The following is a 27,311-nucleotide window of genomic DNA, read 5'->3' on the forward strand; positions in this document are numbered from 1 at the left end:
TGGGCTCCACATTGGGTGTAGAGCCTACTTTAAAAAAAAAGAGAGATGTCAAGTCAGCAGGTAGACAAATGAGTCTGAAGCACATTAGGTCAGGGCTTGGATTTCAATTAGGAAGGTGTCAATACACAGATGTTATTTAAAGCCACAAGAACACATAAGGTCCTCCCCACTGGCCAAAATTTGAGGAATTTTAAAATTAGAGGTCTGTTAGCAGGGGAGGAGTCTGCAAAAGAGCCCGAGGGGAAGTAGTGAGACAGGTAGGAGGAAAACCAATAAAACAACAATACTTAACATTTATATAGAGCTTACTTCAAGCTAGGCACTGCTCAAAGCACTTTGTGCCTTCATGGAAACAAAGAGAAAAAAGTGTTTTCCTTTCTTCCTCCCTCTCTGTTTTAACTCCTGTGGCTTTCCCTAGCCCCACAGTGCTTCTGAACTGTCATCTGTAATTAATTATTAAGGTATCACATATTCATTGAAAAATATTCAAACCGTATAATACAGGAAAACTAAAAACGGAAAGCAAAGAAACTCAGAAACTTTCCTCCCAGCCTGATCTACCATCATTAAGAATTCTTGCTCTCTCTCAGGAATTTTCTGTACACACGCACGTATTTTTATACAGATTGGATCATTCGCTCTTGATAGGTAGATAGCTGTAGATACGTACACACACAAATATGTCTAATTCCGCAAATTTTTTTTAAACTCAACGCATTCTGGAGATTTTCTCTATCAGCACATACTTATCTACTCTTTTTAAAGACTGATATCGTATTGTATTAATAGACCATAATTTATTACTTAAGTTCCTCTACTAATGGGCAATTAGTTTCCTGGTTTTTCCTGCAAACTGCTGCAATAAACATCTTTGTAGATAAATCACTGGATATTGGTACAAAAATAACCGATGGATAAGTTCCTGGTAGTGAAATTGCTGAATCAAAGCCCTTAAGCCACCGATATCGTCAAATCACCCCTCCAGAAAGGTTACACAAAGCACAATCTCTTTAACAGCATTTCCTCACATCTTGTCAACACTCGGTATTGACAAACCTCAAAGTTTGTCAGGCTATGAGACTGAAAAAATGGCGTCTCGTTTTTATTCGGGTCTCTGTAATCATGAGCAGGGCAGCAGCGTGGTACTGTTGAACATACACGTTTTGAAGTTAGACCCCCGGGCTCCATCACACGTCTTCTCCTTAAACGTGTGACCTTGCGCACGTTGGGTGTGTTTCTTCGCCTCAACAAAGGGCACAACGAGAGCGCAGGCCTTCAGGACCGCAGGAGATGGCGTGGGACACGGGCTACCTCGGCTTGGTCCGCGATCACCCGCCCTCGTCTGCATTTCCGAGCCGCGCTTGCTTGGGTCCTTCATCCTCGGCGCCCGCCTCCCAGCGAACTCACGCAAAACTCCTGGAGCTTGGAACTCGAAATGAGAGAAAACTTTGCCCTGCTTTTCAAAATTCTGCCCTATTTTCCGCCCACCTCGGCCTCAGAAACCCTAATTTACAGATGAACGTAAAGAAAGGAGTCGCAGTTTGTAAACAACTTGCAAAGTAGACACCGCATCTCTCGACGTCCGAGACCAAGGCGCACAGCGTAGGGAACACTAGGCAACAACAACTTGACACTACGAGACCCGCAGTGCCCTGAGGGGTAAATTGGCAGTACTCAAAGGCTTCAGGGAACGGAATTTCAAAGGCGAGGCCCAGACCCACCCCCTTCCCGCAGGCCCCGGGACCACCCTCCCGGCCCCGCCCCCAAACAGGAAGTGACGTCGCCAAGCGAGTCCGTCTTCTTCCGCCGTCTGCGGCCCAGGCTAGCGCGGGGTGTGCGTCGGCGTCGCGGCCGGCGGAGGGATTCTGGGTAACGGCCCCGGCCGGCTGGGGCGGCTGGCTCCGCGCAGCAGGTTCAACTCACGCCAAGTCCGTTGGCAGTGGAGGTTCTAGGGCTGGGGGCCGCGGGACATGGAGCAGCCGTGGCCACCGCCAGGACCTTGGAGCCTCCCTCGGGCCGAGGGTGAGGCTGAGGAAGAGAGTGACTTGGACGTGTCCCCCAGTTCTCCCCGCTGCCCGCAGCTGCCGGGCGGCGGCGCGCAGGTGAGAGGGGTCCCGCGTTTGGCGAGGGGGTTGGGGAGGTGCCGTCGCCAGGCCCCCAGAGTCCCCTGTCTCTGCGACCCTCCTTGTGCCCTGCTCTGCGCCCCCATTTCACTCCCGGGGGTCCGGAGCTTGATGCTCATCCCACGGCTATTGTAGCATCTTCTGAGGGCTTCTAAGAGGGGCTGGTCATATATTCCCAACCTCCACCTCCACGTACACCTTTTCACCTTGGCTAATAATTCCTTCCCATCCTTGGAAGACGTTCCCCCCCCCCCCCCCGCTTCTGACAGCACCCAGATTTGGGGCGGCTAACGTTATAACGTTGACCCTTTGTCCCCTTGTGCGTGTCTTTATCCGAGCGCGTTATTCTGCTGAAGGCTCTGATACTTGTGCACGGTTAATAGTTAGGAACAGTGACTGGTTGGTTGTATTTCGGTAATTTACTGAGCTCCTGACTTTATGCAGATTTAGGATCCAATTTCACTGACTTCTGACATCTGAATAAATTCTGTAAACCTCGCTTTTGATGCTGGTGTAAATCTGTCTCCTTAACGTGACCATTTTTCCCGTCCGGTTATGTTTTGCTTCATATCATTTTCCAGTGACAACATACAGGCACACGTTTGCCTTTTCCTTCAGACTTCCTCAGATTCTTGGTGCTACTTGTGGTTTTCAGTCCAGCCTTCTTTCATCTGAAACTTATCCAAAGGACACACCATTTGGGATTTTTCTGGGTCCTGTCTTAGGGAGGGCTTACATACCCTTATCACCTTGTCCTGGTTTTTCTCCTAATCTGAGTGTGTTTGGAGGTATATTTCAGGAACACAGACTAAACACTAACATGTTAAGTGAAAAGGGTTATAGGTGTCTCTCTGCCTTCTTGGCTTCTTGCAAAACGGGGTACCTAAGAGCTTAACTGAATTAACAGTTTTTCTCTAGGCTCATCTTGCTAGCAGTTAGTGAAGATGAGTTATTTAAATCGTTTGCCAATTAAGTGTAAGGCCATCGGTCCTATGCCCATCTCATTGGGTTAGTTGGCTTCACGGAGAAAAATGCTGTTTCATAACCATAGACTGTACTTCGGCCAGTCAGTCTGTGGGAAAGTGCAAGACATTTTTTAGGAGGCCAGAAAGAGTTGATAGGTCAGTAGTCACCCCCTAATTATGGATCGCTAGTATCATCTTTATATACAAAATGTGTTATATGAGCATATAATGAATGTGTTATGGAGGGAAAAAATATGAACAGCAGCTGTGCTTGTCAGTTTTGAAGGCATATGAAGAGAATAAGAGGTCTCCAGAATTTCCATGCATTGTGGTTCAATCACAAAAGTAACCTAAGAGAAACACTAAACTTAGAAAATATCTAAGCTGGAAAATACCCAGCTGGCTAAGTCAGAGGAGCATGCCACTCTTGATCTCCGCGTCCTGGATTCGAGCCCCATGTTGGGTGTAGAGATTACTAAAATAAACAAACAAACTTTTAAAGATCTGTATATTTTTTACTTGTGCACTTGGAATTGTAAGCTTATTTAGCTGAAAGTGATTTTATGAGCAAATAGGCTTATCTTCTTCATTAAAAATGATTTCTCTCAGATCCTATAGCTAGTTAGTGGCAGAATTAAAACTAGAACCCACTTCTGACTCCTAGTACAGTGTTTTTTCCTACCTGCTGCACTTCCCATCCTGTGATGTAATGTAAAACCATCTGGCTGACACTACCTTTGGTGTTAAAATTTGCAAAGTTGATTACTAATCCTCAGTTCATGTGTTTATAACCCACTTACTTGTCTTGCTGACTTTAGGACTTAAGTTTTTGGATTGGAATATTTGGAAAGAATAAAATATTTAATTAAAATGATAAACATTTTATAATTTTTTTCAAAAACAGTTCTGGTTTAATTTTACCAGACGTGGGGAATCTAGACAGATTAGTGTCATATGTGATGTATAGTTCTGATACCCAGTTAAAGTAAAAGGTAACTCAGAATTTAGAGATCATGTTCAAGCATTTTTAATGTAAAGTTGCACTAATAAACCTAATGCCAGCAGTTCCTTTTAGAATTCATGTTCATTAAAATATTATTATGTTTAGATGCGCCTGGGTGGCTCAGTTGTTAAGCATCTGCCTTTGGCTCAGGTTGTGATCCCAGGGTCCTGGGATCGAGCCCCGCATCGGGCTCCCTGCTCGGCGGGAAGCCTGCTTCTCTCTCTCCCACTCCCCCTGCTTGTGTTCTCTCTCTCGCTGTGTCTCTCTCTGTCAAATAAATAAATAAAATCTTTTTAAAAAAATAAAATATTATGTTTAATGTTCCTCTGAAACCTCAGTGTGTTCATAGGTAAAATGTGATCTTTTTTTTTTTCCTTAATCGTCTCAGTATATGTTGGATAGTTAGCTCAAATGGCCAGATGTTTGTCTGTGTAGTCTGCGGAGAAGAATTTAACATGAATCATTTTTAGAATTTAGAAATAAGATTTCTGTGTTTGATTTGAGACATGAATATTTGTTCCCACATAGTTTTGAAAATGCAAGGTATTTTCATTTGTCCGTATTGCCTTTCTTAGTATAGCTTTGTCTTACAATAAACAAATTTTATAGCTTTATTATTCTCCTTTTCCTGGCCCCTTCTTAAGTATAGCTAGGCTACAGTTATTCTTGATCCTATCTAAGATAGCAAAAAATAAAAATAAATATTTCACTTGGTTAGTTAGGGCCTTGTGGTACCTGGGCTCCAAACCTGCTAAATGAGTAAATCACCTGAATAGCAACAGTGTCCACATTTGCCGCAATAGAAATCTAAGACTCAGCTGAAAAGTAGAGGCCTTTCATGCTACTTGCCTCAGAATTCTTTGCCACCACTAGTCTGTTCCAGGAAGTGGGGAATCATTTATGCATATGAGATTTATGGAGTTGTAGCCCCTCGAGAAGCTGCTGGTTGAGTAAACAAATAAGCACAATATTGTGTGAAAACACCGCTAAGAAGTATGCAAACCTTGAGTGGGAAGGGAAGGGATTAGAGAAAACTTAAGGAAGTGATGCCCGAGTCTGGAATGGGGATAGGAGTTGGGGGATAGGGGTTGCCACCTCGAAAGGAGCGGGGGATGGAAAGAATAAGCAAACAAGTAGGAGAGTAGCTAGAACTGAGTGTAGGTAGATAATAGGAAGTGCGATCACGAAGGACCATGCCACAATTTGTGCTTTATCCCAAGCCTCTAAGAATGTGTGAAATTATCAGATTTGGTTTTTGGAGAAATTACTCCAAGTCTAGTAGAGTGGAGAATGACTTCAGATGAGAAAGACTATATATAACTGAGGTATGAAATTACAAGTACTTGAGGAGTGACGCAGATTAGGGAACAGATTGAAGTAAAATTGTTCTGAATACTTAGTTAAAATTGATCTGCATTTTGGCTGAGAAGTCATAAAGAATGTGCCTTCAGCTTTTGTTTTATAGAGCTGAACAATATAAGGACTTAAACACCCATCACAGTGCTGTAAGTGTAGTGGTTTAGTAAATATTAAAACTAATTACTGAGGCGCCTGGGTGGCTCAGTTGGTTAAGCGTCTGCCTTCAGCTCACGTCGTGATCCCGGGGTCCTGGGATCGAGCCCTGCGTCGGGCTCCCTGCTCAGCGGAGAGCCTGCTTCTCCCTCGCCCTCTGCCTGCCACCCTGCCTACTTGTGCTCGCTCTCTCTCTGTCTCTCTGTCAGATAAATAAAAACCTTAAAAAAAATTTTTTTTTAAATCTAATTACTGTTGCTTCTGATTCGAACAGTCAGTCACCAGGATGGACCAGTTTTTGGTGGATTTTTTTTGTTTTTATAATTTTGCCTATTTTGATTAGGATTAAGTTAAAGAATGTCTGTCTGTCTGATCGAGTCAGTTATAAACAGAAATTCCCCATATAAGAACTTCTCAGATCACCAGGGATTGGGATAATACAGAAGGAAAATAGAAACCAAGAAGTAATTACTTCTAAATAAAAGGTTCTTTGCAGTGAGGAACTTCCAGAACAAAACTCTAAAGATCTGGTTTTCAGCATGTTGAGTTGTAAGGTGATGGACTAGATTGAAGCTTTTGTTCTCATTATTCTGCTGTTTTAGGACTGTGAGGCTGTAAATCAAATGTTTCTTGAGCACCAGCTATAGGCAGAACATTGTGCTAATTATCGGGCTTTTTGCTGCTGTTAGTTGTCCGAGAGCAGTATAGGTTAACGAAGAAGTGTTTAGACTCTAGTTGATGAAAGAAGACCTATAATATAAAAGTATAACTGCATACATAGAAGGCAGAATGCATATGTATCAAAAATATTGTACAGCAATGCTTGACTAAAAGAAAATTGAATTCTGCATAAACATACACCTTGCCTTCTTCATTTCTTACACTATTGTTTTTTATCCAGATGTATAGCCATGGAATTGAACTGGCTTGTCAAAAGCAGAAAGAGTTTGTGAAGAGCTCTGTGGCATGCAAATGGAATCTCGCTGAAGCTCAGCAAAAACTTGGTAGCTTAGCCCTGCATAACTCTGAGTCCTTGGATCAGGAACATGCCAAAGCACAAACAGCAGTATCAGAGCTAAGGCAACGTGAAGAAGAATGGCGGCAGAAAGAAGCAGCTCTAGTACAAAGAGAGAGAATGTGTCTGTGGAACATGGATGCCATTAGCAAGGATGTTTTTAACAAGGTACAACTTTTTATTGGATTATAATGAAAGAAGAGAAAATGGAAGTGTTTGTACAAACCAGTTGTGCATATTTGGTAACAAAGCAACAGAACTTTTGAACAGTATTCAGTTTTGACAGTTTATGAAAAGTGTTTGTTACAGAAACTTGTATCCCCAATAGTGTCAAATGTGGGTAGTCGTTAATATAAATCTATGGCTGTAGCATAGCACACTGAATGTAAGGGTGGACTCTGGAATCAGACTCAGATCTCAGCTTTGTCACATGCTGCTGGCTTTGTCACCTTGGGCAAGTCACTTGACATCTCTAAGCCTCGGTTTCTTCAACAATTTAGGGTGAGTATGAAGACTGAGGTAATTTCTTAAAAGCCCACAGGTTAGGGCCAGGCATGTGGTAAAGCTCAGACGTTACAAGAGCTTTCCGATGTTGCTGTCAGCTTGCTATCAGTTTCGTAACACTAATGTGTAGATACTGGATTTATTGCAGAGTCTTTCACTGTTACTTACCAGTATGTATTTAGTAAACCTCAGGTAATAATCCAGATTTAGCATTACCAACATTACCGAATGGACGAGTACAGCACTTTTGCCAAGTTAGCAGTTATGAAGAGTAGTGTTCACTTTCTCACTGGATTATGTAGGCTTTATTCTTTGACTGTTGCATCTGAGGAAGAAATGGGCAATGAAATTCATTTTTACTAATGTGTAAAGTAACACTTCTTTCTTTCACTGTGTCTGTATATATTGTTCTAAGGAGCATGTCTTCTCAGCATTTATTTCTGGTTTGCATTTATACACCATAACTACTTAAAATATTTTTTTTTTCTTCCAGAGGGAATGGTCAAAGTGCAGTGTTTCTTTGTTTTATAAAGTTAATGTCTCTTAACACAGTGGTCACAAAGGAAATATTTTCATTTGTCTCTGCTTTTATTTTGTTGGTTTTTTTTTTTACTGTTTTTTTTTTTTTAACTTAGGTTCTGACATAGCCTACATTTACACCACAAATTAATTAGGATTATCTTTATGTTCCAGTCATTTGCTCAAAATCGTACATTGATTTTGTCTGGGAGCTTGAGACTTGAGAGGACTGGTCTAGATCTGCGCTGTCCAACTCGATAGCCACTAGCCACATGTACTATTGAGCGCTTGAAATGTGGCTAGTCCGAATTGAGATGTGCTGTAAGTGTAAAATACACACCAGATTCCAATAATTTAGTACCAAAAAAAGTAAAATATTTCATTAATAATTTTTTTTTTGTCTTACATGTTGAAATGATCGTATGTTGGATATGTTGGGTTAAATAGATGTGTTACTAATTTCATCTGTTTCTTTTTGCTCTTTAATGTGGCTAATACAAAACTATATTTGTGACTTGGATTATGTTTCTATTGGACAGTGCTGGTCTAGATAGCAGGATATATAAAGGAAATGTTTCTATTTTGAAATATATAAACTTGTGTGCTTTTGAGTTACAAACTGGCAGAGAGCTAGTTTGTGCTTTTTGTTTTTGGCAGTGATGATCACAAGGTTTAAATGCGATCACAGAATGTTCTGAGAAACTAGTCTGCCAGTTTTTCTGGCCAGATAAAAACTTCATCTTGGTCTGGGCTTTATGGCTTATTAAGTGAAAATAAGCACCTCCTTAATAGAAATCTGTACTTGATTTCAGAATCAAACTGGCCTCTCCTAAGAAAGATTTACAACAAAGGTCCATTTTAGGTTTATGTCTTTGCAAAGAAGTTATAATAAATGTATTTTATACACTTTGAATGTCTAAGTTTATTTCCAGCAAGAACTCCAAAGATTAGGCTAGAGTTGCAAATATTTAATGGAAATAAATAATGTGAAATATATATTATGCATGTAAAGGATCTTTGTATACTTTGATATGGAAATTCCATTTAATGCACTTGGATTTTTTGGTATGATTTCTAAAATAATTCTATAATTTTGCACACGTACCATTTTAAAAAATAAACTTTTAATTTTTAAAAGAGTTTAACAGATAAATTTAATAATATAGTATCAGTATAATACTATACCACCTTTTTATAGTGTCTATAGGAAGCATTGCTAGGCATTCAGTATCTGAGAAAGAATAGTCAGTGAATATAAAATCTGATTTTAACTTCAAGAATTTTTTTCTTAGAGTTTTATTAATCAAGATAAAAGAAAAGAAATAGAAGATGAAGATAAATCAAAATCATTTATGCAGAAGTACGAACAAAAAATAAGACATTTCGGTAAGTCTGCTGCTTAGTTTCCTAAGTGTTTGATATTGGGGCGCCTGGGTGGCTCATTCGGTTGAGAGTCCAACTCTTGATTTCGGTTCCTGTAATGATCTCAGGGTCGTAAGATTGGGCACTGGGTTGGGCTCCGCACTCAGCAGGGAATTTTCCTGAGATTCTCTCCCCCTCTCCCTCTGCCCTCCTGCTTGCTTGCGCTCTCTCTGTAAAATAAATAAATCTTAAAAAAAAAAATAAAGTGTTTGATATCATAAATATGTGTACAAAAAGTGTATTTATAAAATGAGGACCAAAAAGAAGATAAATGGCACAATTCCAGTTTTGTGGCTACTTCTGGCACAGTTGTATAGCTCTTGCTTTATTTTATTTTATTTTTTTTTAGAGATTTTTATTTATTCATTGAGGGAGAGAGAGAATGGTATAGAGAGAGCATGAGAGGGAGGAAGGTCAGAGGGAGAAGCAGACTCCCTGCCGAGCAGGGAGCCCAATGCGGGACTCGACCCTGGGACTCCAGGATCATGACCTGAGCCGAAGGCAGTCGCTCAACCAACTGAGCCACCCAGGCACCCATAGCTCTTGCTTTAAACTGTTTTTTGGTCATAAATAGATTGACAGTAAACTAAATCAAGAAGAGAAGCAAAATTCAATCTATTATTATATAATGCTACTCTCTAAGGCGCAGTCTTTGCTTACTCCATAGCCTTTTTCCATCACCCAACTAGTCTTTGCTTTTGTCATTTTCCCTTTTTGCTTCTGTTGTATCTGATTATTTTATGGTTATAAGATTAGCATTCATTATTTTCAGGTTTTGGATATGTTCCTGTATAATTCCTGCAGCTCCTTCAACTGCAATTCAGATAAACATAGTAATAGAAATACGTATATGAAGTACTGAAAATTAGTTTTGTCTATTGGGGAAAGACAGTGGGCTGGGGGTTGATGTGGTGAAGACTTCCCACAAGAGAGAACATCTGAGCTAAATTATGAAGAACACCTAGGAGTTCTCCCTATAGATAAGCGAGCATCAGCACTGCGTGCAAAGGCAGAGTCAGGAGACAACATGCTGTGTTGGGTAAGCCGTGTGGTGCTGCGGGGGTCAGAATGCCACTGGGAAATGTTAGGGGTTAAGGCTCAAGGCATCTTTTTTTGATCCCAAGTAATATGTTAATTTCGTAAACATAGTTTTTATTTGTAGTATGTTAATAAGCTTATTAAGTGGCATTTTGAAATACATTTCCAGTGGCGTTTCCCCCCCCATTTAGAATTTCATTCATCCTTCGGTTTTATTAAGACAGTGGATAGTACTTCAGATTTTTTCCCCCTTTTTATGTAGTTTATTCATAAAGGATTCATTTTTCTCATATTTCTTGTTTTGAAAGAAGAAAGCAGACTGTGTATTCAGATTAATTCAAGGACAGAACCTGAAGAAATGAACAAAGTTCACTTTTAAACATTTTGGAAATGAGTCTTAGTTGTGATAAGGTGATTTGCCACTCCCACCTGCAGTCCTTGCTTCCTAGACCTGTGTGTTCCACTGCATCTAGTGGAATGGCATCCTTTAAGGTGTTGTCACCCAGTTGGCATTCTGGAAGCTAGTTGCTTTGGAGCTGTGGGAAACCTAGTAGGTGCAAAACAGTTCCCTCATTTTTGCTGTAAATTGAATGTCTCAATAAGAAACAATTTTGTGTGGGGAAAATAACCCAGTCTCAACAAGGTGTTGTAACCCACCTAGCAGTATAACTATGTTTAAGTCTCCAATAAAACATTTAACCATTCTATAAAACCTGCTTCTGGGTAGTGATGTTTATAAGGCCAGTGAATTTCATGAGCCTATCGTCTTCATGTCTTTTGCTGTAAAATGAATTTCTGGGTCAAGAACTAATGTGGTATGGTACTAAATAACTCATTTAGTAAGATCACAGATGTATTACTTGTAGAAGCATGGCAAGAAGGGAGGGCAATACCAGATCTAGAATGGGTTTGTTCAAGTGAGGAACCACTGCTCTCTACAAGATGAAATGGGACCAAGATAATCAGTCTGTTACTTGATGGTTGACTGGTCCATCCAGCATATTGGTGCCATATTTAGTTTTCAGCACTGGTTTCTGCTACTGGCAAATTAGGTATTCAGAGGCTATACTGGAATATCTTAATGGGGAGATCCCATGCCGTTGAATCTCTGCATAATCTCAAGTCTGCCACCATGGCCCCTGAGCTTATATTTTGCAAGCAGGGAGATGGCTGAGGAAAAGGCTGACTTGACATCTATAAGTGATTAATAAGCAGTGGTTTTGCCATTGCGTGTTGGGGGCTTCCAGTGTCTCATCCTGTAATACTAACCAGAGCCTTACTGTCTTCAAAGCCAACCAGACCTGATAGCTACTCCCAGATTCACATTGTGCCTGTTTCTTAATGGAAATGTACACTGGCTTTTTCCTTTGGAGGAGATACCTACTTGCCACAGCTCCTTGCATCCCCAGAAATTTTACTAAGGTAGTAGGCTCCCAAATTTTTATGTGTTTTTTTCCCCACTTTCTGGCATGTGTGTATCTTACCAGGACATCTGGATACCTGCTACTTCCTGCTGACCAAGTTCCATCAGTATGAAGTGGGCCAGCTGGTAATTGTGCAGGATGATGAGATGGTGAAAGTCCCTGTGGACTAAATTGTGGCATAGAGCTGACAGAGACCTTAGGCAAGATAGTGAAAGTTTAATGCTGTTCCTGCTGGGTGGAAGCAAATGTTTGTGGTGTTATATGCTTATTGTGGTAAAGGGGGGAAAAAGCATTTGTCAGAATTATGACTACAGTGATACACTTCTTTGAAGTAAACACATCTGGAATAGCAGCTGTAATTAAAGATTCCGACTGGAGGCTTTTCAAACTTGGATTCATTCCAGACTCTTGGAAGACATGGGCCTGATACATAGGGGGGCTGTGAAGGGCTCCAGGGGCTCAATACCGGGACTTCTCTGTGGTTTCAAGTGTACTTAACATTAACATTTCCATTATGGTGTTTGCTGACTGTCTTATGTTATTTTTGGTCTTATAATTAGGTGGACTTTATCATTTAATGATAAATGGTACGATCATACCATGGAGTATTTTAAAGCAATGAAATCTTTGATTTTTTCCCCCTTACATTTGTATTTAATTTATTTACTTTGGTTAATTCATATTTTATAAACATAAAATACCAATTTAGCAACAAAGTCTGTTTTCTTTCAAATTTCACAAAAGTTGGGACGCCTGGGTGGCTCAGTCGGTTAAGCGGCTGCCTTCCGCTCAAGTCATGATCCCAGGGTCCTGGGATCAAGTCCCACATCGTGCCCCCTGCTCAGCAGGGAGTCTCCTTCTCCCTCTCCCTCTGCCTGCCACTGCCCCTGCTTGTGCACGCTCTCTTTCTGACAAATAAATCTTTTAAAAAAAATTTCACAAAAGTTTTATTCAATGTCATATGCATCTTTGACATCACTTTCTTTGTGATCATCAGAGTGGCTTTTTGATGATCTAGCATAGTTTTTCATGGCACATCGTCTGTTCACTTCCAGCCAAAGTTAGCTATGATTTAACATTTTTGAGTCTGTAGGGTGCTGTCACTGGAAATTTTATCGAAAGCTATAAATGGTTGCATAAATACTATGATGGATCGTTCTCATTTGTATGGAAGGTGGATATTCAGTCTCCTCAGTGTAAGCACATACATATTGCTTTTCAAAAACACATTATAAAGTACTCTTGAGTAGAATGTGGAGTGAAATGAGTAGAAAATTAATATGTATGATAGGATTCTAATTTTGTTTAAGTCATTAAAAAATAAGCCCAGAAAGAAATATATTAAAGTGTTAACATTAATTTTCTTTTGTAGGATTGCAGATGATTTTTGTGGATTTTTCAAATTCTTCACAATGAATATACATTATTTTTATAATATGAAAAAATATTTTAAAGGGTTTATCCTAAGAATTGAAGGATAGCTTAACATTGGAAAATTTATTGATTTTATTATAAACTGTATTAACAGTTTATAATAATACAACCACAGTACTTGTTGTTCAGTTTGATGTGGGAAGAATGGAAATGTCTAGAGGAATTTCTAGAATTTTTGAGTGGGTGACATGGAGCCTAGGAAGCACCATAGATGGCAGGGAGAGAAAAATGGGTTTAGTTTCAAATAAGATTAGTTTATGTGCAAGCATGTAGGTAGAAATAGTTGTCTGGTGGTAGGTGATTGGAAATACAGGAGCCCTGGGACTTCAGAAATACAGAAAAAGAGGTCATTTACCTGTCATTAAGAAATTTACAACCTTGGGGCGCCTGAGTGGCTCAGTCGTTAAGCATCTGCCTTCGGCTCAGGTCATGATCCCAGGGTCCTGGGATCGAGCCCCACATCGGGCTCCCTGCTCCGCGGGAAGCCTGCTTCTCCCTCTCCCACTCCCCCTGCTGTGTTCCCTCTCTTGTTGTCTCTCCCTCTTTCTCTGTCAAATAAATAAAGAAAAATCTTAAAAATAAAAAATTTACAACCTTTTTGGGAGATTTTTTTTAGCAGGTAGAGACATTAAAATGATTAGTATAATTTAAAGGATTCAAATCTATTACTCTGTAAGTATAACGAAAGAAGAAAGGGAAATCAGTAACAGTGTGTATTGGACCGTTTCGGGAATTAGGTGGAATACTGAGAGCCAGTGGATGGATTGGGATTTAGATGCTGAGGAAAATAATACATAGGTATTTTATAGCACATAATTAAAAAATTTTAATTTGTCAAAGTAAGGTTTTTCAAGCATTCAGAGATTGGTTGGCTAGTTGAAATGACTAGATTAATCTTAACCAAAGTATTTAATATTTAATGAAAGAATGAATTATTCCCTTTTGTGTTGATACTACCTAATGTTTACTCTCGTCAGGCACTGTCCCAAGTGCTTTATGTGTATTAACTCATTTAATTCTCACAGAAACCCTCTGAGTGAGATACTGTTTTTAGCCTTATTTTACAGAAGAGGAAAGGGAGGCATAGAGACAGGCAAGGCATATCTCTATGGTAAGCGGTAAGGCCAGTTTTCGGACTGAAGCAGTTGGTTTCCAGAGGTGGCTTACTTAGTCGCCATGCTAGATTGTGCTACTCTCTACCTGTTTGTAAGTTTGTTTACAAATTCCAAAATAACATTAGTAATTTCAGCTATGTTCTGTTCCACTAAAGCCACTGATTAAGTATTTTGTTCATAAGATTCCACACTGTTTTCACATAGGCGTGTATGGACTACCTGTAACCTAACCTCAATTTCATAATTGATAATGCATTTTTGAAATCAAGTGATGACAGGTATTTCTCAGATAAAGAAAAGCTGTGGTCAACTTCAAGTATTAATTTTGTCTTAGTTATTAAATGGATAGTTTAAAAATTGTAACATTTAATGATACCCTTCCTCATGATCCCTATAAGTGTCACTAACCATTTCATATTATCCTTCCTGTAAAAGAAACCAAAATAGATAGGATTTTGGTGCCTCAGTAAGTCATGATGCTGCCATGGAGAAGTAAACAGAAGCAATGCTCTCTCTATGGAGGGTGGATAGAATTGGAGATACTACCTCTTCAGGAGTATAACAAAGCTAATGCAAAACTGCTTCATAGGATTTATTTTATGGCTTCAGGTATAAGAAAGATTATGCCTTCTTTAGATCTGACCCCTAGAAGTTACTAGACTTTTTAAGTATACCTTGAGGAGTAGTTTTAAGAACTTTCAAAATCATTGTTCTCAGAATTTAAAATGCCCTAATCACTGTATCCAAAGTGTTGGGAAAATACTTTATAGAGCTTGTAAAACTCTTTATGTGAAAATGCTAAAATGCTTACTCCCTCTTTTTTTTTTAAACGAGGAAATTAATAATTTATTTTCAGTTGATTCCCATGTGTTGCTAAATGTGTATTTCTCAGTAAGACATTCGTCCTCAGTTTTGTTCTTATTTGTGTTCTAATATGGAACTTTAATAGAAGTTCAGTTTGTGTCTAGAGGAAAGCTTTACTGCCAAACTGTTGAGACCACCTTATAAAATTTCCATAATGATTCAGTGACATACAGACTTCTTTGGATGAGTCTTTTTTTTTTTTTTTTTTACGATTTTATTTATCTATTAGAGAGTGAGCACAAGCAGGGGCAGAGGGAGAGGGAGAAGCAGACTCCCCGCTGAGCAGGGAGCCTAATGTGGGGCTCGATCCCAGGACCCGGGGATCATGACCTGAGCCGAAGGCAAACACTTAACCAACTGAACCATCCTGGCGCCCCTGGATGAGTCTTAAGAGTCTAAAGCTAATGTAGTTAATTTGTTCAAGCGTAAGGCTTACTGTACAAAATTAAAAACTGAGCACTTTGCTGGTTCCATGATAGCATTGACTTTTTCATGAGATTTCTTACTAATTTGGATAAAGATCAAGATAGACCTTTAGTAGTATTTGGATTGGCTTGATATTTTGAAGCAAATGGTATCTGCCTTCAAGTATGCTTAACTGATTTTGTTTTCTGTTATAAATATTCCTAAATGATTTACATGACTGAAATGGTTTAAGTATATTTACTGTTATAATACTACTGGATTGGTTTTCCGTGCTGTCAGTGTCTGACCATATCATCTTAGACATTTTTAAATAAATTAGAGATAATGTGGTTTTTCTGTTTTATTAAGTGTTTGCTAAATACAGTTTCTTGAGGTTTTGCTTTCTTTGCCATCTTTTTTTTTTAAGATTCTATTTATTAGAGAGAGACAGAGAGTACAAGCGGGGAGGAGAGAGAGAAGTGGGGAGCAAGGAGCCCAATGCAGGGCTCGATCCCAGGACCCCGAGATCATGACCCGAGCCGAAGGCAGACACTCAACCGACTAAGCCACCCAGGCGCCCCTCTTTGCCATCTTTCTAGTAGAAAAATTTGTATTCTGTGAGTAAATAATACTGAGTCTCTTGAAATCATTTGTACTCAATTCAGCATAGAATGACCAGTCATCTCAATTTGCCTGGAACTTCAGGCATTTCCCAGATGGAGGGTTTTTTGGCTTTATACTAGTCACCTTACTTTAACCTGACTAATTATCTGAAATCAAACTTTTTGTGAACTTGGGAAGCTATTTCCAATATATTGGTATTGCTTTAAAAGAGTTTTATCGCAGCGCCTGGGTGGCTCACCGTTCAGCGTCTACGACCTTCAGCTCAGGTCATGATCCTGGAGCCCCATGCAGGGAGTCTGTTTCTCCCTCTGCCTCTCACCCCACTCATATGTGCATGCGTGCTCTCTCTCTCTCTCAAATAAATAGGTAAAGTCTTTAAAAAAAAAAAAGTTTTATCACTCTCATTTGCTCTTTTACCATTAACAAATTGCTGTGGTAATATGAATTGTCTTTAAAGAGAATCATTTAAAATACCAATTTCTTTGTTTATAAGAGTATTTGACAATTGTGGTTTAATTCTTTTTTTTTTACAGGTATGTTGAGTCGATGGGATGATAGTCAGAGATTTTTATCTGACCATCCATACCTTGTATGTGAAGAGACTGCTAAATATCTTATTTTATGGTGTTTTCATCTAGAAGCTGAGCAGGTATTGTGTGAACCTTGAGTTTCTGGAACCTTAGTGGAATTCTGATTTACTTTTTTGTTTTGTCTTTTATGTTACTTTAAATGAAAGCAGGAAGGTTCTTAAATGGAATTAATACTTTTTTTGTTTTTAGGTCTACTTGAGTTTACTGTGGGAATATTTTTAGCTGTCTTAGTTAGCATATGGAAACTTCTCTCCAGTGTGCTTTCTTTGCCGCCTCATCTCTCTTGTTCCCACATACTATAAACCCTTTTCTTTTTTAACCTGTTGAAAAATCATGTTTTAAAATCCAAATAGTAATCACAATATTAAATTTCCAGAGGTATTTCTCATAATTTTAATCTGTCTGTTTTCAGAAAGGGGCTCTAATGGAACAAATAGCACATCAGGCTGTTGTAATGCAGTTTATTATGGAAATGGCCAAAAACTGTAATGTGGATCCAAGAGGGTGTTTTCGTTTATTTTTCCAGAAAGCCAAAGTAAGTAACTATTTAATATTTTTAAGTGGGAAGATTAAGCCTTAGCTGAGACCTCTTTGGCCCATATACATCAAAGGCAGCCAGTCCAACCAGAAATTCTCCAGAGGTATATATACTAGAGAACAGATTTCTCAACACGTGGTCCAGGGACGCCCAACAGTCTTCAAGACTTGGTTTCAGGAGGCCTTGAGTCAAAGCTATTTTCATAATAACACGAAGATGTTATTTGATACAGAAGCAGATGTGTGAATCCAGCTATCTTCTGTTAAGCCAGACTTGTCACTAAATATTTTTGTTTCGGAAATAAAGTTTTTTAAAATAAAAATGTTATAAATGTTAACATGTAATGGGTTTGTTGTTGTATTTTAGATAATATTTTTCAAATTCCTGGGTTTTACTTTCTAACACAGTGAACATTGGCAAATAATAGCCCATATAATCAGGAGCTCTTTAGTTTCCTCAGTGATTTTCAACAGTGTGAAGGGAGTCCTGAGACCCTGAAGTTTGAGAACTGCTGCCCTTGAGAAGCTCTTATACATGTGCACCCACCACATACCATAATGTTCATAATAGAATTGTTCCTAATTGCAAAAAGCCTGGGAGCAACCCAAGTGTCTGTTGACAGTAGAATGAGTGGGATATTCATTTGGGTAAATATTAACCAGCATTACTGTGGATGAAAAAACAAGAGTGTGGGGGAAAAAACAAGTCACAGAATGATATATCCAGTAGCTTTTAAAACATATTCTGTATTCTTTATAAAGTTGCAAAACAAGCAGAACTAAACAATATATAGTTGAAGGGTACATAAGTAAGCAGTAAAACTGAAGAGGCAAAGGAGTGACTTTTAAGAAGAAAGTAACATCAGAGGAGGGAGAAGAAACGCTCTTGGGAACTGATTTGTAAGAAGCTAGTAATGATCCATTTCCTAAGTTCTGTGGGTACATAGTTGGGTTTTGTCCAGTAAACTACATAGGTATTTTACATTTTTTTTATATATATGATTCATTTCAGCATACACAGTTAGACGTTAGAAGGAAATATACCAGAAGTTTAACTTTGATTATTCTTGGGTGATAGAATTACACATGATTTCCATTTTCTTTTATATATACTACAATGAACATATTCCCTTTTATAAAGGAAGAAAATGTATTAAGTTAAATGTATTAAATTTAAAAAAAATACATCAGGTTGATAGTAGCCCTACCTTAAGTGCTTTAAACACTTCTAAAGTGCAGCCATTTAGGAAATTTTCCCAAAACAGTAAGAGTTTTAATAAGTAAATGATTGAGTTGGTGTTTTAGTTAGGCTTCTAATGACTATTCTAAATGTTCACTTGACACACAGGCATAATAAAAACCATACTTTGTTCTTCACCTTATATGATTGGATATGTTTGAACTAGTGCTTATTAATAGGATAATGGAACATAGCCAGCCTATGTCTAGTCTTTGAAATTTACTTTGTCAGAATAGAACTGAAAAGTCTTTAATCTTAGCATTTTGTTCTTAACAATAATTTTTTAAAATTAAGGAATAACTAACTTTCATGGTACTTACTACTTTGTGCCAGGTACTATTCTAAGCACTCTACATGGATTAAGTCATTAAATCCTCATACAATTTTATGAGGGTTATTATTTCTATTTTACAAGTTAGGAAATTAGCATAGAGAATAGGTTACTTAAAGCAAAAATTAGTCAAGTCTCTCTAGATCTAAATCCCCAGGCCTTCGGCATGCAGTAAAGCCAGCAGCTGTACCACTTGGCTTCTTTCATAGCTTGTTGCATAACCATTTGAGAAGGATTACTTCTGGATATGAAGGCTAATAGCGTGTATGTCTCTACAAGTACCATATATTGATCAAAGTGAAATGCTATAATATAATTAGGGAAATGATTGCTAAATTCATAAAAAGGTAGAATGGCAGCACAGAATATTGTCTGTGTGATTTGTATAGATATTGATGTTAATAACTAAATAACTAACTCACAGGTTTTAATTGATTACATAACCTAAACTACATTAAAGAAAAAATAGTTTTCCACACAAATGGGCCCCGTGATATTATAGAATGAGATTTTGACAAAATCTCTTCCATCACCTGAACTTAAAGCCTAAAGTCCTAGCATAGGATAAGTACTGTGTCATTCCTTATCTGCAGAGGAAACCTAAGTGGAGGCTACTGCCAATTGGGTGTTTTACATCAAGAATCTTGATTGTGGGGCCCCTGGGTGGCTCAGTTGGTTAAGCGACTGCCTTCAGCTCAGGTCATGATTGTGGAGTCCCAGGATTGAGTCCCAATTCGGGCTCCCTGCTCGGCTGGGAACCTGCTTCTCCCTCTGACCCTCTCCCTTCTCATGCTCTCTCTCTCTCTCTCTCAAATAAATACATAAAATCTTAAAAAATAAAAGAATCTTGATTATGTCATACATCATTGGAGGAAGGTCCCCTCCTGCAACATAATACTTATTATACTTTTTTCTCTCCATAATGTTGAAAAGGTATTTGCTTCACTAAAACACTAAGGAACTTCCAGAATGGAATTGAATGTTGAATTTTATTTGGTTTTCATTGTTTTACAAATAGGGAGTATAGAGCTGGAGATTTACAGAAACAGCTAACAGTGCCCTACCGTTAATTGATGGAGTATTAGAAGGTGGTAAGAATATCCCTTGGTTGTTGCTTGGCAATGTGAGAGGTTAAATGAGAACTATTTTGGATCCTGTCAAGAATCAAGAGCAATACAGAGAATTCCTACTTTTGTTAAATTTGTGTGTATACATACGTATTTGTGTGTGTGTGTATGTTTTACTGGCGTAGAGGGAAATGGAGCAAACCAATCATTAATATTCCTATAAAACAGGTAGTTTTCATAAATCTGACAGGCATCTTGGTGGTGTCTACGTACATTTAAACTATTCATCTTATCTTCACTTCCTCCACTTCAGATCTGATATGTTTGTTAGAATTTACTCTGTGGTCTGGAAGTCTTGAAAAACAGAGTCTTTGTTTTGTGTGTTTTCCAGGCGGAGGAAGAAGGTTATTTTGAAGCATTCAAAAATGAACTTGAAGCTTTCAAGTCAAGAGTCCGACTTTATTCTCAATCACCAAGTTTTCAACCTATGATAGTTCAGAATCATGTTCCTCATTCTAGTGTGGGATCTATAGGTTTGTTAGAATCCTTACCACAGGTAAGTTGGAAAAGTAAATTTTTGTTTTGTTTTGTTTTGTTTTTAACATTTATCTATTTGTCAGAGAGAGAGAGAGCACGCATACAAGGAAGGGGGGAGCGGCAGGCAGAGCAGGCAGAGGGAGAAGCAGACTCCCCGCTGAGCAGGGAGCCTGATGTGGGACTCGATCCCAGGACTCTGGGATCATGACCTGAGCCCAAGGCAGACACTTAACCGACTGGGCCACCCAGGCGCCCCTAAATATTCTCACCTCAGAAGATAACTTTCATTTCATGCCATGTTTTGGCACTAAATCTCTTCCATCTCTTGGGTATTTAGAGAGACACCAAATTCCACTCCTTTAAATATAGAAGAGATGAGTTGTACCTACGCACTCTTAAGGGCAAGTGTTACCTATTGATCATTTCAATCATAAACTTTTTAAGATGGCTCCTGGGGAACATCTCATTCTCAGCAAAATGTACTGTTAAGAATTTCTTGGGATTGGGGTGCCTGGGTGGGGCAGTCAGATGAGTGCCCAACTCTTGGTTTTGGCTTGGGTCATGATCTTGGGGTCATGGGATCGAGCTCGGTGTCAGCGTGGAGTCTGCTAAAGTTTCTCTCTCTCTCTCTCTGCCCCCCGCCCAACCCACTGCACACTCACATGGGCGCTCACTCTTAAATAAAAAAATCTTAAGAAAAAAAAAATTTCTTAGGATGAATTAGCTTCAGAGCCTACATCCAAGTGGCAACCAGGGTGATTTGTTTCATGAGTTTATTTAGTATTATCTTATGAAATGTTGGCGTTGCCTGCCAGAGGTAACATTTTTAATATATTAATGCACCTTCTGCTAAGCTGCTCTTGCTAGTAATGGTCACTAACCTTTTGAGCCTCTGCTGTGAGATCTAGATAAAGCTGTGTTTCTAGCATGAAAGGATTTCTGTCAGAAGATTTGTTACCACTAGAAAATTGCTGCCCATGTTGATTTTAGTAGCATTTTAATTGAGCCCAGTCATTTCTCATTTCCAGGCCCCAAGATTCTAAGACCAGCTTTAGCCAGTTCAGTCTGTTGCCTACACAGTAAAAAGGGCAGACTCATTCAGAAGACAGTGTGAGGAAAGCCCTGTAGTTTTAAATCTCATAAAGTGGTAGGATTGAGATTTTCAATATCTACACCTTATGTCTCTATAATTTCACCATTTCAGTTACATAAGTCATAGGCCAAAGCGACAATTAAGGAAAGCAATTGATAATATTCAACTCAGCCAGAAATACTAATTCTCAAGGATAGAAATAATCAAGGTCTTGATTTTTACATAATTAGTAATATTTCCCCTCAGTTACATATATAAGTAATATTGCACCTCCATTTGTCCTATGGAGTATCTCTTTTTTTTTAAGATTTTATTTATTTATTTGACAGAGAGCGAGAACAGGAACACAAGCAGGGGGAGAGGGAGAGGGAGAAGCAGGCTTCCCGCTGAGTAGGGAGCCCGATGTGGGGCTCGATCCCAGGACCCTGGGACCATGACCTGAGTGGAAGGCAAGACGCTTAATGACTGAGCCACCCAGGCGCCCCCTACAGAGTATCTCTTAATGCTCTTTAAATATAGTAATGATTTTCTCTTCCATACTTTGAGAAATAGCCCACAGGGAAGTAGTCTTTCCAAGGGAATTTTATGACTGTAAGACACTGTCAAGTCCAATATATAAACCTATAATGAAGATACCACATAATGAAAACAAAGGAGAAAAAAGAAAAAGACTTTGAAGGATGTTATTGGTTCTAAACATAAGAGGGAAAATATATACATTAAAATATCCTAAGGGGCCTGTGTTATCAACAAGTCGCTTCTCATTTGAGAGAAGTAAGTTCTTACTGCACATATCAGATAGCTGCCGAGGCTGCTACTCGGCCTCCCTTGGCAAGATGGGGGGCTGGGGCTGTACAGTTTTGACACTTTAAAGTTGCTGATATTATCAGGATTGTTCAGACTTAATTCATTTGGGCTAATTCCTCATGGTTGGAGAGGTTGAGCATCCTGGTCTAGTCCTCCTGAGGGAGAGAAGGGCTGGATAAAATTTCAGCTAGATGCCCAGAAGGACTGTAGACTGGGTGATGGGAAGCTTTGGGGAGAAAAGCGTACCGTAGTAATTATATCCCATTTTTATATACAGTTTATAGATTGCAAAACACTTTCATATGTTGCTTCATTTTATCTTCTCAAAAGCCCTGTGATTCATTTTCATTCATTTTTATGGATGAGTAAACTGAAGCTCAGAGAGGTTAAGCAGTTTGTCTGATGACACGGCTAATACTCCAGTCCTGGATTTCTAGCCTACTTCAACTCCTTCACCCACACTAATATTGTTGTTGAATCCTATGCTAGAAACAGGACAGGAGACACAGTCATGTGCTCTTACAGAGAACTCGTCACTGGGATGAGAAATGTGTTGAGAATGCTACTAGATGAAAATACGGGGTAATCAGTGGAATTTAAGTGTAGATTAGGTTAGGCATGTTGATTGCTTTTTGTTCTTTTAAGTCCATGATGAGGTCTTAAGTTCTCAGGGAGATGGATGATGAGTTCTGGAGGACTCCAGTCCAGTCTTGGTAGAGAAATTGTAAGCTCTGTTCTGAAGGCCTTTGGAATTGGGCTTGCATTGTCAGAAAAGGTCTTAGCGCTCTGTTTTTTTTGGAGAATGGGATAATGTAATGAGAGCTTAATAATTTTTTATAAAACTTAAATTGGCATAACTTCAGCTTTTATTTATTTTTTCAGTTGACATAAGCAAATACCATCTTGTGAAGTAAGCAAATACCATCATCCTTAGTTTTGAGAGAACTAAACCAAGGCCTCTTGGACAGAGGTGTTGTAACAGTTACCTTAGGTTTATCCTATAGACCAGCTTTTAATTTTATTAAATTGTGATGAGTAGTTTTCTCTGTAAGGACTGCACTACATTAGGTGGTAGAGGCAGGATTAGAACTGAGGTCCAAAATTACTGTAGTATTCCAGACCTCAGTCAGTTATTGGTGCCTTCATCAAGACTTGATGGGGGATAATCTGGCTTCTGGCTAGCTTTTTGACTTTTACAGATAATGGAATCACAACGTATTGTACTTTATTAAAAAAGAATCTTTTGAAAACCATGCCTCCCTACGGGATGGGAAAGTTTAAGACATCTATTCCCATTTGGACTATTTTCCTCATTGGTGGTCATTAAATAAAATAAACAAAAACAAATGAAACCAGGTGATAACGGTGGTAAAACTCTGAGTAGCTAGCAGATATTCAGAACAACTGAATAGACAAATTGAATTCTTAGGGAAGAATTTCCTAAGGTCCTGGGTCTTAAGGGTTAATGTCCTTAGTCATGGTGCTTTAATAAATAATAGTTTTATTTTTGCATTTATTGAATAAGGTTTTCTTCCTAGCTTTAGAAATATACAGATAGTATATTTATGAGTTTAAAAAATAAAATCCAGGGCACCTTGGTGGCTCAGTCAAGCGTCTGCCTTCGGCTCAGGTCATGGTCCCAGGGTCCTGGGATCGAGCCTCCCATTGGGCTCCGGGATCGGCGGGAAGCCTGCTTCTCCCTCTCCCAATCCCCCTGTTTGTGTTCCTCTTTCGCTGTGTCTCTGTCAAATAAATAAATTCTTTTAAAAAATGAAATAAAATAAAAAATAAGCAAAATCCAAATTAAAATGTTCTTTTATCCTCGATTTTTAAAATATGGATCTAAGTACCTCTCAAAAGATTAATAGTTTCTCATTTGAGTTTGTTTTTAACCTTTGCAAAGCCAAGATAGACTCTGAAGGTAGCTATAATTTTTACTTGGTAAATGCATTTTTTTCCTTATTCAAGTGTTTTGCATTTTTAATATTTACTGTGGTAATTAGATAGTAATCTTTAAAACACATTGCCAACTTAAAGCCATATTTATCTTTTAAATTGTCAATAGCTTTGTACATAGAATTACATGGAAGATGTACCCTTATATGATTAAATAATTTAAATTGCAAGTTTTGTTAAAAGGAAGAAAAAGTTAGTGTTTATTACAGTTCTGTTTTTACATATATCTGTCTTTGTCACATCCTCTTTGGAACAAGTGGTCCAGTCTATTTTCTTTATCTACTTGGGTTTCAACCCAATTTTGAATTCAGAGTCCATTTTCTTCCCCACCTACTTTACTTGTACTACACTGCAGAGAAGTAGACTGTGTGAAACTGAGTATGTAGTTGCGTACACTGGCATAAAACTGTTATCATCCATTGTTTCTTCCCTATATTCTTTTTTTTGTCCCCCCAGAATCCAGATTATCTTCAGTATTCTGTCAATACAGCTCTTTGCAGTTTAAACTCAGTGGTACATAAAGAAGATGATGAATCCAAAATGATGGACACTGTATGATTTGGTTAAGACTGCTGAGGCCAAGTGCTATTTTGTTACAAGGAAGGAAGAACTTGGCTATTTTCTTGACACTTTTATGGGTGCTGCACTTTATTTTTGTTCGGTTTTGATGGGAGGGGAAAAAAGAGTACTGAAACGTTTTGTAAAATTTTTTTTATGTGCTGCTAGGTTTTTTGATTTTTTTTTTTTTTTTTTTTTTTTGGAAGAGAGGAGTGGTACCGTATGTTGTAGGAAGTCAAACTGGACTTTTTTTTTTTTTTGGCTACTAAATTTGCCTTTAATCTTATTGTTCTCAGTTTTGGAATCAGAGTGTGAAAATCTGCACAAATGCAATGTTTACAAGAACTGGTTGATTCTAGGAGGCATCTGCTACAGTCTCTTTTTATGTGGATATGTACATGTCCTACTCTACAAAAATGATTAAAGATAAAAATGTACTTGTATCCTACTGCAAATTTCGCTGTCAGGTCTGGTGTTGCATCATAGTAAAAGCAATAAATCAGTAGTTGATAATCTACTTTACTAAATAAGCTGGGTGGTAAAAATTAAAACAAAGTCCTTCCCTTTAAAATAATATTACATTTGTATTTTCGACACCATCAGTTAAATCCTTGACTATAATCTCATTTTTTATATAGATACTGACTTTATCCCCTGTGTATTCTTAAAACTGCATTACTTAGAAGTTAATTTTACCCTGTTGACTTTTCAGTATTAAGGGTTATAGTAATATAAAAAGTGATAAAACTAATACAGATTTTTTTTTTTAATAAGATCAAGTTCAAGCTCACTCTTAATTTCTTTACTTGACATAGTCTGGGATCTCTCAGGGAGCAAGTTTTAAAAGAATACTAATGGCCTGTAAGAACAAACAGGAAGAATAATCTGATTTTTTAAATCATGGTTGTTTGTTTCATTCTTATGTAGCCCAAGGACTTTTTTAAAAGGCAGGAGAAATCTTGAAGACCTAACTGCCTCGAGCTGCCAACTCCTTACTTCTAAGAATTTGGTGATCCTTGTTGGTAATGATGGCTTTTACTACATTTGTCATTTCTGTCCTTAGGTCAGTTACCATAGAATGCTTCTGAGCTTTACTACTTCCTATAGAATTCATTTCAGATGTGCCAGGGTATTTGAGTATTCACTTGGAATTAGATGACAGTGCTAATTATGCTGTCCTTATTATTGAGGATTCATCTTCTGACTTAGGGGAACATGGGCTTTGCTGTGTATTGGGTATAGTCTCTGGCTCAGTCCCATTGAGAGTAGCAGCACACATTTGGAAGACGGGCTGACTGGGATTGGGAGTACATGTCTCAATTTGAGAAACCAAATAATGCTAAGGGACCCATGTGATCAGCCCTGTGACCGTGGCCTCATTTGCACCTTGTGTTAACTGAGGTGATAAGGCACATGATACCCATAGAAATGGACTGGAATTATTGAATCGTACTTCTGTAACATCACAATCTTCCTGGTTTTCAGAATAAAACTTTTTGTGCTTTTGATAAAAATATATACTCTATAATAAAATGTTTGACTAATTTATATGGTAGTATTCATCAGCCTGTAATTTTTTTTTAAACTAATGACCTAGTTATAGAAGGTTTGTTTTTGTTTTGTTTTCCTGTTCTAGAGTAAGCTCTTGTTTTTCCCTTCCTGTCAAATAGAGACTGGAAATCCCCCATGTCACAGAAATGTTACTTGAGCCATTACCTCCCATTCCTCAGCTTCACCTTTCCCCAGGATCTGCCTGGAAGCACCCAAATTGTTTTGAATCTCCTTTGCCTTTAAGTTAGAGGTGTTAATGACCAAGTACTGGGAGGAACAAGATGACCAACAAACTGAGTAAACTACTGAAGGGTTTTTTGGTTGTGTTCTCTGAAACAGGAATTCTTGAAGAACTATTTAAGATTGTAGCTATATATATATATATTTTTTACTTTCAAAGGGAAGTGTGTTGTATGTACATACAATTGAGTTTACTCTGGGGGCCCCTAATGCCATGATTTGCACTTAGAGACTTTAACTTTGACATATTTAGCAGTACTTTAGTACTAAGAACAGTAAATTGACGCCCTTTTTATTTTTCTTTATTTTGCTTTAGTACTAAGAACTACCCCTTTTAAGAAAAATGTCCTCTTTTCTGTTTCTTAATAAATAATAAATAATATTTCAGATTGAATTTTGCTGCGCTGTCCGTACTTGCTGGGCTGTCCAGACAGATGAAATGTCCCAACAGATGAATGAAACATTTTGACATCAAAGTATCCATCAAAGATTCTTATTTCATCTGATAAAATTAACCTTCTAATAAAAGATTTTTTAAAAAATTAAGTAGCTACTACATTTATTGCCCGTTAACTCGGTGTCATTTTATCCACGGTAGTGGAGATAATGCTGATCCAAAATTCGTCTCTAGGAGATAAATGGGTAACATTCTCATCCAGTTACACCATTAGTGGGCTCTTTCCAATTCTGCATAAGCTCATAATGTCCTATAACTTCTCTTTAGGAAAATTGGGTGTTCTTTTAGATTAACATGCCTGTTCCCTTTTAAAAGTGAATTAACATGCTGATCAAAGAACATGAGTCTGGTTTAATAAGTAGATTTACTTAAAGGATGAA

The 27,311-nt window shown here is 38.3% G+C and overlaps 2 protein-coding genes across 2 annotated transcripts in view; one reads left to right on the forward strand and one right to left on the reverse strand.

The window, feature by feature from the left end:
- Positions 1–1,816: 1,816 nt before the first annotated feature.
- On the forward strand, positions 1,817–26,231 carry CDC37L1 (cell division cycle 37 like 1). The gene is made up of 7 exons (XM_027614829.2): positions 1,817–2,102; positions 6,505–6,786; positions 8,934–9,027; positions 16,501–16,616; positions 16,970–17,092; positions 20,124–20,288; positions 24,582–26,231. Exons 1-7 carry the CDS (start codon positions 1,971–1,973, stop codon positions 24,681–24,683), a joined length of 1,014 nt encoding a protein of 337 aa, XP_027470630.1. The 5' UTR covers positions 1,817–1,970; the 3' UTR covers positions 24,684–26,231.
- The window catches only part of AK3 (adenylate kinase 3), a 39,974-nt gene continuing 19,456 nt past the window's right edge, over positions 6,794–27,311 (reverse strand). The window contains exon 5 of the mRNA XM_027614833.2: positions 6,794–7,447. Within this exon, the coding sequence (XP_027470634.1) occupies positions 7,417–7,447 (31 nt within the window). The 3' untranslated portion in view covers positions 6,794–7,416. The remainder of the gene's footprint in view (positions 7,448–27,311) is intronic.

The sequence above is a fragment of the Zalophus californianus genome, chromosome 13, assembly GCF_009762305.2.
Source record: "Zalophus californianus isolate mZalCal1 chromosome 13, mZalCal1.pri.v2, whole genome shotgun sequence".
Lineage (NCBI taxonomy): Eukaryota > Metazoa > Chordata > Mammalia > Carnivora > Otariidae > Zalophus > Zalophus californianus.

Excerpts from the sequence above, each read along its gene's own strand:
- CDC37L1 (XM_027614829.2), top strand. The coding sequence starts at position 1,971 with ATGGAGCAGCCGTGGCCACCGCCAGGACCTTGGAGCCTCCCTCGGGCC. Across the intron at positions 16,617-16,969 it reads TTCATCTAGAAGCTGAGCAG|AAAGGGGCTCTAATGGAACA; the intron begins GTATTGTGTGAA and ends GTCTGTTTTCAG. Across the intron at positions 20,289-24,581 it reads TGTTAGAATCCTTACCACAG|AATCCAGATTATCTTCAGTA; the intron begins GTAAGTTGGAAA and ends TTGTCCCCCCAG.